Source organism: Oratosquilla oratoria, chromosome 2 (genome assembly GCF_046742065.1).
Source record: "Oratosquilla oratoria isolate Oo_2021 chromosome 2, ASM4674206v1, whole genome shotgun sequence".
NCBI classification, from domain to species: Eukaryota; Metazoa; Arthropoda; class Malacostraca; order Stomatopoda; family Squillidae; genus Oratosquilla; species Oratosquilla oratoria.
In genome coordinates this window covers 15,234,654-15,247,258 of record NC_134778.1, presented here as the reverse complement: position 1 = coordinate 15,247,258, position 12,605 = coordinate 15,234,654, and the positions used below count along the sequence as shown (strand labels likewise).

At 38.9% G+C, this 12,605-nt stretch overlaps 1 protein-coding gene across 1 annotated transcript in view; it reads left to right on the top strand.

Moving 5' to 3' along the window:
• Positions 1-12,605, top strand: part of Naprt (nicotinate phosphoribosyltransferase) — a 149,531-nt gene that overhangs the window by 57,986 nt on the left and 78,940 nt on the right. Inside the window, exons 2-3 of the mRNA XM_076205359.1 lie at positions 11,107-11,277; positions 11,373-11,499. Coding sequence (XP_076061474.1) covers positions 11,107-11,277; positions 11,373-11,499 — 298 coding nt within the window. The remainder of the gene's footprint in view (positions 1-11,106; positions 11,278-11,372; positions 11,500-12,605) is intronic.

Below are 12,605 nucleotides of genomic sequence, written 5' to 3'. Positions count from 1 at the left end.
TTGTCACAATGTACCAGCATATATGTATATGTTTATATATGTATTGTATGCATATATATGTATATATGATATACATACATGTATATGTATATTATATTTATATATGTGTATATATATATATAATATATGTATATATATATATGTGTGTGTGTGTGTATGTATATATGTATATATTTATATATGTATATATATATATATATGTGTGTGTGTGTGTATTCACCTCGGATCTGCTGCAGCCTCTTTTCGAGACAGCCAGACACCACCGTACGGCAGTGAGCTCAGAGCTCTTTATTTGCCGATCTCTGGGTAGGTCTGAGACCACTCACACACCACACACCGGGACAGCAAGGTCACAACTCCTTGACTAACATCCCGTACCTACTCACTGCTAGGTGAACAGGGGCTACACGTGATAGGAGACAAACCCAACTTATCTCCGCCCGGCCGGGGAATCGAACCCCGGTTCTCAGGCTTGTGAGGCCAGTGACTTACCAATCCGCCACCGAGCCGTGTGTGTGTGTGTGTGTGTGTTTTTGTGTGTGTGTGTGTATATGTATATAAATTTATATATATATATATATATTTATATATATGTATATATACAGTATACAGTATGTATGTATATGTGTATGTACAATATATATGTATATATGATATATATGTCTATATATATATATATATATATATATATATATATATATATATATATATATATGCTGGGGGTATTGTGACAAGTTGATGGTGAACAGAGAAGTCACTGGTCTATTTTCGCATTTTTGAGTTTATTCCTGAGCGGTCAGGAATAAACTTAAAAACTCGGAACTAGACCCGGGACTTCTTTTTCCACCTTCATCATATATATATATATATATATATATATATATATATATATATATATATATAGATATATATATTATATATTATGGGAGAAAGCATACGCTGGACTCGACGTTCGTCAATTTATTCCGACGTTTCGAACCCTGTCCGGGGTTCGTCTTCAGGGTAATACAGTGGTAGCAATGGAAATGTACATAAATAAGGGGAATTTGGTACACTGCGACAGGTCTCCACAGTAACCGTTATAATCCAACGCAGTTAAACCAAATCAAAAACACAAATGAGAAACAAACATAAATAAAACTGTAAAATAACAGGTGCAATACTTCCTTGAAAACATTCACCGAGTTTACCATAGGAAAAAAAAAGTATATATATATAAAGAAAATACAGTGAAAGTTGTAAGGATTCACCCCGCTACCGATGGGTCGCACCACTGTGCGGGACATTTGTTCCACGGGAGTGCACAGTGGTGCGACCCATCGGTAGCTGGGTGAATCCTTACAACTTTCACTGTATTTTCTTTATATATATATATATATATTTTTTTCTATGGTAAACTCGGTGAATGTTTTCAAGGAAGTATTGCACCTGTTATTTTACAGTTTTATTTATATTTGTTTCTCATTTGTGTTTTTTATTTGGTTTAACTGCGTTGGATTATAACGGTTACTGTGGAGACCTGTCCCAGTGTACCAAATTCCCCTTATTTATGTACATTTCCATTGCTACCACTGTATTACCCTGAAGACTAACCCCGGACAGGGTTCGAAACGTCGGAATAAATTGACGAACGTCGAGTCCAGCGTATGCTTTCTCCCATAATAATGGTTCCTGGACTCCAGCTATTTACGAATATATATATATATATGGTTATTTCGCCATCCTTATTTGTTGATATTTTAATTGATTCCCAGACTTACATACCTAACAACCAACAACTTAGGTGTCGAGATATTACTTTGTTGAGTGGGGTTTAGAAAGTTAACTCGTTCGAAAGTTCTACCTTGTACTGGCTGTGGCCCCAGGGTGCCTATGATGTTTGAGGCATGGCTGCAATACATTATGAATTGGGATCCACTGATTGACATTCGTTTAGAACGAATCACGGTTTCTTAAACTGGTATTATGGAAGTGTCCATTTCTGTATATTTTGGTCTCCGTCAGTCGACCTAAATCCGTTGAGTTAACAGTCCCTCACCCCCACAACTGACCAATGGGTTACCACTGGCCGCTTTCTGCTAAGGCCATATATATATATATATATATATATATATATATATATATATATATATATATATATATATATTTATATATTTTATTGGGTTACGGGCACAATGGATCTTTCCCCTTAAGTTGGAGGAGTAAATAAACAAATAAATAAAGATAAATAAGTAGATAAATAAAATTGCCCCGAATACATTCCTTTATATAAAGCTTTTAGGGGGCTTTGCTGTCAGGTCGGAGGATGTAGAAAAAAAAGCTTAATTGGTATTATTATTATTTTTTCATTTATGCCTTCTCACTGGCCAGGCTGATGAACACACAAGCTACTGTATGCACCAAGCTTTGCATATGTTGCGTACAAACAGTGGGCACACTTTTTTTTAACATATATACTGGTATTATACTAGCGCTAGTCGGCAGTTCTGGAAAAAAAAGAGGAATTTCGCAGGCTTTTATTTGATTTTGATTTCATGCTTTCCAGCGTCGGTGGGCCTGTAGCCAAATGAATAAAAACTATGGTTTATGTCTCCAAAGAAATGTTTCACCTCTTGTACACCAAATTGCACTCTCAGTTTTATTCTGGTTGTTTCCAAACTGTTCATTTCCATGAATCCATCTTGGTAGCAAAGAGGCCACCTAGTTGACTGACCCCTTCTGTACTTGGTGGCACTCTGTTTCATTCTGGTTTCCACTAGGCTATTAATTCATATCCGTGGCGTCTCCTCCCTCGGTGGAGAAGGGATTAAACGAGAGCTGACCTTGGCGTGCGCTGATTCAGAAGCCTGCCTACGTCACATTGCCCCCTTTTCCGGAAGACACGCAATCCTTCCTCCAGCTTCGGCAAGAACCATCGCCAAAGAATATAGCAGCGAATGAGTTAATAAACTTTATAATACAAAGCATTGAGGCAAAAGAAAAAGAAATCCTACGATTGTAGAAGGAAACTTCATTCATAGCTGGATCGAGTAACGATTTCTTCGACTTAAAGCGGAGGCGAGGGGAAGCCAAGGGGAAGGAGGTCATGTTACCCTGGCATAAAGCTAAATGGTGAAACGGACGAAAGGCGTGCACGGACCTGCAATATCCGCAGTCTCAACACTTACATAATGGTCCGTTGGGCAATCTTCCACAACGGCCTCGATAAGCGTCAGTCGTACCTCTATGCCTCTTTCCTGGAGTCGACAAACCTTCGAGACAATAGAAGTAATAATTTGAACTGTAATTTTGCTCATACGTTAATCAAATTATATGATTTTACGAGTACGTTTCTGTAAAATACTATTCATTAAAACTATGCTATATTTGTTTTTTATTTTTCGTTCTAGAACCTCCATGTTATTTGCTGCAGTTAACAAGCGTTTCTTTGTGAAAAGTTTTGGCGCCATTTCTTCGTTATCTATTTCATATGTTGATTTAGTTAATCGAGGATAGTTATGGTTTGGTTAATTGTCCTGCTTTCTGTAGGAGGTTGTAGAGATTATTTGTTTATTTATTTTGTCAATGATATAGATGTTATTGATGTTTGAGGGCTGAGGAGGTAAATTACCGTTGTTGCAGGGTGTTGTGTAAACTGGACAGTCTAATCGTGTGTGATATTGTGAGGGGAGTCTCACATTGGCAAAGGGGAGGCTCGTTTCATGCCATGTGGTGGTAGTGTATGAGGCGAGAATATCCTGTTCTTATGCGTACTAATGCTGTTTCAAAACGTCAGTTATGCTGATGCATAATAAGGGTAACCACAATGCCAGGATAACATTGCATTTTATATTGTAATTTTATTAATTTTCACGAGAACCATGTTCAAAATAAATATCTTATATCAAAAGTAGTTTTAAGGGACTTTTGACAGAAATGTTTGTCGTCTTTTAATTTGCATTCTAAAATACAGCATACAGCGCCATCTCTTGCTATCAATTCTGATGACGTCATGATGTATAAACCCTAGCCGTGTCTACAATGTCGTCCTGTAGCGAAACAGACGATTCCTTCAGCGATATTGAGTCTATCATCGTCTTTTGAAAGTAGTTTCGACTCCCTAAACATGTCTGACAACAGGCAAGATATAGGGTTAAACAGCATAGTTATGGGCCATCAATTTGAACCGAAATATATCTGAAGAAATGTTCATATTGGTGCATCATTGATGCTTACCTGTGTGCATGTTCATTCTGCAATGCTGTCTTTAGACACTCGAAAAAACAAAACAAAACAAAGCGTGACGCATTCAATATTTTTGCATTGATCTACACAAAATACTATGCTGCATCACGTTCACACTACGCCTCCTGGATGCCACAAAATATTTGTAAATAAATAAGGGTTACTACTAGATAAAACTAATTATTCTTTACACGACGACTTATATACAATATTTTTAGATTGTTTACACACTGTAAAAACGAAAGCTTCACTACAAGTATGCTAAGGAACATACCAATCAGTTCCAGCAAATGACAAATGTTTTATTATTATTATTATTTATTCCTTTTTGCACTCCCTATCTTCTACCCCAGTGTTTCCCAACCCTTTTTGGCTGCGACCCTAAATCCACTCTTAGCCTGGAGTCGCGACCCTAATTGTGATAATAAATTCAACCATTTCATGTTATATTTCTACGTACTTGCATAATGTTTATAAACTGTCGTTCAGTTTATATTTACTAGCACAATGAATTTAAATACATTTGAAACTTGAATGAAAAAAAAAGTTAAAAAAGACCCTCTGGCGACCCTCAAAAACACCCTCGCGACCCTGGGGTTGGGAACCACCGTTCTACCCTGTTTTTTGGTATATTTTTTGTTTTATTTATTCTATGTAATTTCTTAGTTGTTCGCCTATCATTTTTTCTGATTTTATTTTTCTAAGTTTGTTTATCTGACAAATTTAATAACATTTTCCAAAAACAACATCTCATATTTGTTTTGCATACTTAGAAAAGGTCCACTTAATATTATTGTAAGATTTTAACACCATTTAGCTCCTCGTGTGTGTTCTGTACGTGAATAATGCCATTGTTGCTGGACGGTTATCATAAGCTTTCTTCTGCTTTTCTGAATTCTGTATGTATCAATATTTATTATCGCCTCTTTTATCCCATTCTTTTCTTCACAACCGTTTATTTTCCTCAGTAGTTCTTTCTTCATTTTCATACTTCCTAAATTTGGTATTAGTATGCGTCACCCGGCACGACCACGATTCATCAACCACAATGACGAGGCATAAAAAAATTAACATAATCTCTAACGTCACGTTAGCAGATGGCGACACGGGTAGGTTTTACGAGAATGGCTAAAGCAGACGACGTTTTGGGGATAGGGTAATTAATTTCAAATTGCAACAAATACGATTTTTTATTTTTTATTTAGTTAGCTAATATTGGGTTTGGCAAGTACTAAAACACGTTCTGGTAAAATTAGACGCCTCTATTTTTCGCGTTACACTTTAATGGGTTTGGAGAAGACTGCTTGGGTAGACACGAAGACACTGTAGGAGGTATTGCAGATATATGGGATAGGGAGAAAATATTAAGAGTAATAGTTTTTACGTGTGCAATTGGGAATGGAGAAGGCGAGTGGTATGAGGTAAAGGTGGGGCTGTGTCGAGGATATGTCATGTCGCTATGGCTGTTCAACATGTACACGAATGGGATGGTACAGTAGGTAAAGGAGAGTGTAATGGGCAGGGGACTGGAGATGGTTTATGATAATGGAATGAAATGGGAAATGAGCAAGTTGTTGTTTGCGAATGACACTTCACTTGTGATAGAGTCATTGAAAGTGCTCTTGTGGGGGTAACAAAAGCAAATATCTGAGTAGCTCTGCTTGTAAGGGGGATCTGATGGTATCCCTTCATCAAATATGTCTTCGATAAAAACTTTGCAGCAGCAACTTCCTCAATGAGATCATCTATTCTGGGGAGAGGGTAAGAGTCCGCTTTTGTGACTGTATTTACCTTTCTGTAATCAACACATAGTCTCCATTCACCTCCAGGTTTTGGTACTAACACAGCTGGTGAAGCCCAAGGACTGGTACTAGGTTCCACTAATCCTTGATCCATAAGCTGCTTCACTTCTTTCTCCATAACCCTCTTCTTCTGGGGTAAAAACCTGTAAGGGGTCTGCCTCACCGACTTGGCTCCATCTTCCAAGACGACGTCGTGGGATATGGGTTGAGTAACTGTGGGGTATGAGGAAAATACCTAGGCATACTTGCAGAGGAGCGCTTGGACTTCTTCACGCATCTCTCCTGCTAGTGATGACAGAAATCCCTTTAATGCCTCGCTTATATCTGACCTGTCCAAATCATAAAAGAAAATTAAATTCCCCATATCTGAATCAAAGTTTCCATCAGTTTGTCGGGTCTCAGTCACACCAACTGCTTCCTCCTCCACACTCCTATGTTACTCCCCTAAGAGGTTTATGTGTGCTTGTTACACATCTGACCTCCTCATCGGGTTTCTTATTGTATAGTTGTTACCACCCTTTCTCTCAAGCACCTTGAATGGTCCCTCATATTTTGGATGCAGTGAATTACGTTGAGATAATATTAATACATAATCTCCAACATTGAATTTCCTCTTGATGGTTTTCCTATCATATTAACCTTTGTAAACTTCTTGTGACCTTTCAAGTTTTTTTTCCTAGCTATTTGTCTAATTTCCTTAAACTTTTCGAAGTTAATACCTACAAGCTTTGAGTAAGGGATATTTCCTTCTGAATATCTTGACATCATCATGCAAGGAGGCAAGGGGTTCTCGCGAGGTTCTACCAAACATCAGATGAAAAGAAGAAAATCCTAAACCCTCGTGTATTGTTATTTTAATGACATATAACAGCAATTCTATTCCTTCTTTCCAATCCTTCTCGAAATCTAAATTGAAATCCTCCGATCATGCATTTTAGAGTTCGTGGAACCTCTCAAGACTCCCTTGACTTTGGGGATGATATGCTGATGCACCTGGTTTACGTTGAAGCCTTCCAGGGCTCCCTTGAATATTCCACTTAAAAATTAGTACCTCTATTACTTTGTACTTCCCGAGGCATACTCACTTTACTAAAGTAAGACATTAAGGCCCTGGTGATTATCCTTGTCTTTATGATCGGCAGGGATATCGCTTCAGCATACCGTGTAGATTGACAAAAATGGTAAGCAGAAATGACTTCTCAGACTTAGTCTTCGGGAGAACTCCTACACATCCAACAACTACTCTACTGAAAGGTTCCTCAATGACAGGAACTAGGCACATGGGTACCTTTTTGGGAGTGCCAATGGGTTTTCCAGTCAACTGACACACAATACATCGCTTAACTATCCTCTTAACTTCTTCCGACAAACGTGGCCAATAAAAATTGTTGAGTACTAACTGTTTTGTCTTGGTGATTCCAAGGTGGGCGCAGGTAGTCTTATGAGCCAGCCTCACGATCTTCTTCCTAATCTTCTGTGGAACTACGATTTGGGTAATGACATCACCTACCTTTTCTGGTGCTTTATATTTTCTCAGAAGTACATCGTCTTCCACAATGAACTTGGTTTTGCTATAATCTTCTTCCTGCTCCTCCTCAGCTGTTCGGCATATCTTCAACTCCGGGTCTTCCTGTTGTAGTCAGAGGAGTTCCTCCTAATCTATGGTTTTCTCAAAGATCATTTTCTGTGCTTGGACGTCGCCTCCGTGGTTTCCTCCTACATCTTCTGCTGCTGCCCGCTTCTCTTCCACGCTAAGATTATCTTGTGATTCTTCTAGAGTCTCGTGTGCAACATCTGCTTCAAACAGCAAATTTAGGTTGTCTCCATCTTGTTCATCTTCTTTTCTTGCCTTCTTGTTTTGAGATCTGGTGACGACTGCTACTGGATCTATGTCAGATTCGTCATCATTTGTCTGTCTGGTCATAGGGTCATTTACCGTCTTGGGTCTAACCTGGACTATCTCACCTACATCATTCCCAAGGAGGACGTATATTCTGCTACTCCTACTTCAACGCCCGTTGTCTGACTGTCTATTTCAAGTAATACCTTAGCTATGGGTACTAGTGTCGTCACTCTTCCAGCTAATCCCATGGTAAACTGACCTATGTGTCTATTTTCTAATTTTCACATTTGGCCTCACAATGGTGCGGGGTGCCCCTGTGTCTCGCAGAGCCTTGACTGAATGTATTCTTTTACTTCTCTCTACTCCTATTTTTTCATCTTTCACATAAGGTAACCACTCTTGGTTTACTCCTGTATCTTCCACCTTGTCTAATATACCTTCACCTACACAGCAATTGCTATCATCTTTACTCTCTCCTACTTCCCTCTCCTTTGTCTTGCCAGAGTCCCTCCCTTGTCTCCAGTCTTGTGTGTCCCCCTTGCTTCCATATTCCTTGGGACAATTTTCCATCCCATGACCGTATTTACCGCAGGTATAGTCTCTATTATTTTGATTCACTTCCCTCCTGTTCCCTTCTGCACACATCTCCTGTCTGGTTTGCTCGTTTCCCATTTCGTGCCTGTACCTTTGTCCATTTGGCCTAGCATAACAATCCTGAGTTCTATGCCCAAATCTACTACAGTTAAAGCACTGGACTTGAATCCTCCAACTATCTCCAACTTATGGCCTCACAAATCTCTGACTTGGAATCGCATACGCACCTCTATTCTCACCCCTCGGAGTTTGTATCATGTTTCTTCTAGATTCACTTGTCCTCAATGCAAAATTTTCCGCAAAACTCGCTGCCTGTAACAAAGTCTCACATCTCTCTGTAGTCACATATAGCCTAGCCTCATTGTTCAATAAGTTAAAGAATTGTTCAATTGCAAACACCTTGATTTTCTCAGCAATTATCGCATTTTCTGCATGCAGCCATTTGTCTAGGTTACTCCTTACATTACTGGCTAGATCCATATATCCTTCCTAACCTCTTTGAATGTCCTTCTGAAATGTTCTGGAGTTATCTTATATGCCTTAAGTATTTCATCCTTAATCTGATCATAATCATATATACCTTCTCTATCAAATACCGCGTACACACTTAAGGCTTTTGTGGGTAGGCTAGGTTTCATCATTGCTGACCAGAGGTACTTTTCCATCCCATTTGTCTCGCTGTGCCTTCGAATGTTGAAAAGAACAATTCTGGTTCCTTTTAACCAAATTTGGGGGTAAGTTGACTTGTTTTTATGACAATATCCGCTATACTTCTCTCCCTACTCACCCGAGTTAACCTTTTCTCACGCTGTTCTGCTTCAACTTTATTCCTTTTCGAGACTGTCTCTCGTCTAAAATCGACTTCACTGCGTTTTTCATCTCTACTTCCCTCACATATTCTACTTTCACTTTTATTTTCCTCCATATCATGATATCTTTCTTTTACCCGTGGAAATCCCTCTAGTTGTGAAACTATACCTCTCGTTTAAGATCGACTTTGCTACATCTTTCATCTCTGCTTCCCTCACCTGTCCTACATTCATTTCTATTTTCCTCCACATGATATATTTCTCTTATCTGTAGAAATCCCTCGAATTTTTAATTATTGTCGGTACGATTTAAACTACCTGAACATTTTTTTCTTTACATTTGTATGCCTCGTGTATGTAAACAAACAAATATGGCGGACGCAATTCCGTTTTTATGATCGATTGCGGTATGAATTCACTCGATGTCACCTAATTTTTTACATTTTTTTTCTAATTCCTCTCATGTCTTTTGTACACACCAGTTTGTCATCCAGTGAAGAAGTAGAAGAAGAAAGAAATCCCGGACAGGCCCCCATTTATATGTCACAATCTGGCGTGTTGTTTTTGACTTGCTGTATGAAACCTGGCCAGGATTTCATCAGTTCTATCAATCCAATTACCAACGTGCTTTATGCCTTTTGTTGGGAGGTTTTCTTTCTTGCATCGTATATGAAATAAAGGCGAAATCCAAAGTACAACTATTTTACTTACATGATATAAGAACATACAGAACGAACTTACAAAATATGAAGAGGTTTGGACGAGGGCGCGAATGTGAATCGTGTGTTGGCACCCTCTTTTTTTATATGTGGGGCACATACAAGCACCAATGACAGGTGCCATTTAGCTACATCTATAGGCCTAGTCTATATTCCTATTTACCTGGCTTCACACAATCCTTCCACTTTATTCTTGTGTGAAGAAGATTTACAACTTGTTAAGAATTTAGCATGATTTGAGATGGCGCTACTTTCCTAGGCCATCGTTGTTGTGGTGACCCTTGACCCTTTCAGCAAATCTTTTCATTTGTGTACTCCTCCGCCGTACTACGCAGCAAATTCCCTGCAACTGGTAATTTGATCAGGAGTAACCTATTTTTTATAGTTCTATATCTCATTATCCAGCTTAAGATAACCAAGTAGTGGTCGAATTCAACATCAATTTATGTATTTGCATCATACTATAGTTAGAACAGTTACAGTGTTATATAACTCTTGTAAAGGATACACGGACTAACATTTAGATAACACAACTTACATAATCTACAAGCTACTGTATTACCCTTGCACATCCTTGTGTCATATTATGACACACCATGATACATTGTGACACATCATGACACATCATGAAATATAATGACGCATCATAAAATATCATGACAGAAACAATCATTTTTGGGTAGCTCCCCACATGTTAGTGTAGTGTACTGGTTACATAATCAGATGCATGCTAGTCTCCCAGCAGTAACTGTTACCTGTCCTAACAGTCCAAGCACATAAGGCAAAAGTGATGGCTTCAGCCACATCTATGTATATCCTAGTGTAGCCTCCTTACCATCTCATGTTAAAAGGTGGAGGAAAGATATTCAAAGTTGATAAGACCTTGGTCCCAATTTTGGAAACCAAGTACTAGCCCCTTGGGGCTGCACCTTCAGATGAAGGTGAGGATGTGGATAAGATTTGAAGATGAGCAGTGGAGAGATGATCTTTTCCAATGTCTGTCTTGCAGGACCTCAACAAGGAAGTACTTATTATTAGTTCTTCCAATTATTATCAATAGTAATGACTGTGGTATTTGTTTAGAGTAGTTTACTTACATATGTATAACATTTCAGATTTGTACCAGATTACTATGGCTTATGCATACTGGAAATCTGGTAAAGTTGAAGACACAGCTGTATTCGATCTTTTCTTTCGAAAGAACCCTTTCTATGGGGAATTTACCATATTTGCAGGCCTGGAGGAATGCCTCAAGTTTTTAGAAAATTTTCATTATTCAGAATCAGGTAAACCAATAATAATCATATATTAGCACATGATATATATGAGATTAAAGCAATTATAAATTTTATCTTGCCACATTTACTTCATTCTATTACAGATATTGAGTATCTACGAAAAACAATGCCATCTAGCGTTGAGCCAGAATTTTTTGACTTTCTTGGTAGTATAACTGCAAATGATGTAACAGTCATGGCAGTGGAAGAAGGCAAAGTTGTATTCCCAAGGTAATACCACAGAATAGTTTTTATTGGAGCATGCACAGGTCAGTAATATGTTATTGCATTGCATATGAGCATTGTGTCATTGGTATGATTAATTGGAAAGAGTTTAAGATCCTGATATTCCTATTGGTAAAGTCAGTAGTTTAATTGAAGGTAGCATATATACCATGTTTAATTGAATATTATTCAGATACAGTAGTGATTTGTAGCTGAAATTAGTAGGGGTGCTGCTTCAGATTTTTTATTGATTTATCTTTTATTTTGCCATAGTTATGATGTTGTGTGAAACAAAACAGACACATAAAAAGAAAATCTATACATACATACATACATGTACCAAAGGCTTTTTCCTCCTACACGGGGGGTAGCCAAAAAAAAAAAAAAAAAAAAAAAAAAAAAAAAAAAAGGCATAGAAACCACTCCCACCCATTCATGTCCTATATATTCCACTCCCCTCCACCCTCCCTCTTATCTTGGAACCTCCTGGATGACGGGTCATCCCTGCATCCCGTCCACTACCCTGGGTCAGAAGCAGTGTCGCAAGACACAGCACATCCACAGCAAGGCCGCTTCCTAAATTCGGCGACCCCCCTCTCCGTCCCCCCATGCAGAAAAGGAGAAGACGGGGAGAAATCCCTTCAGGCTGCGTCAATTTTTTTTCCTCATATATACTTCCTCACCCCCCATCCCCCACCCACTCCCCCTCATGCATCACAGCATCATCTAAACACAACCCCTCTCCATTCACCCCTGTCTTCTGTCCTCTCCCGTCCTTCCTCCACAGACATTCCTCTCTTTTGTAATGCCCCTTTCACCCCATCCATCCATCTCATCCTAGGTCGCCCCCTCATATTCACTCCTTCCACCTCTGCCTTCCCCACTTCTTTTACTAATCTCTCTTCACTCATTCTTTCCATGTGTCCAAACCATCCTAATACTCTTTCATCAACCCTATCTCCCAGTTCCCTTTCCACCCCTGTTCTCCTCCTCACCTCCTCATTTCTCACTCTATCCAGCCTAGTAACCCCTATCATACTTCTCAGACACCTCATCTCAAACACATTCAAACTCCTTTCTCTTCCTCTCTCATGTTCCATGGTTTCTGCCCC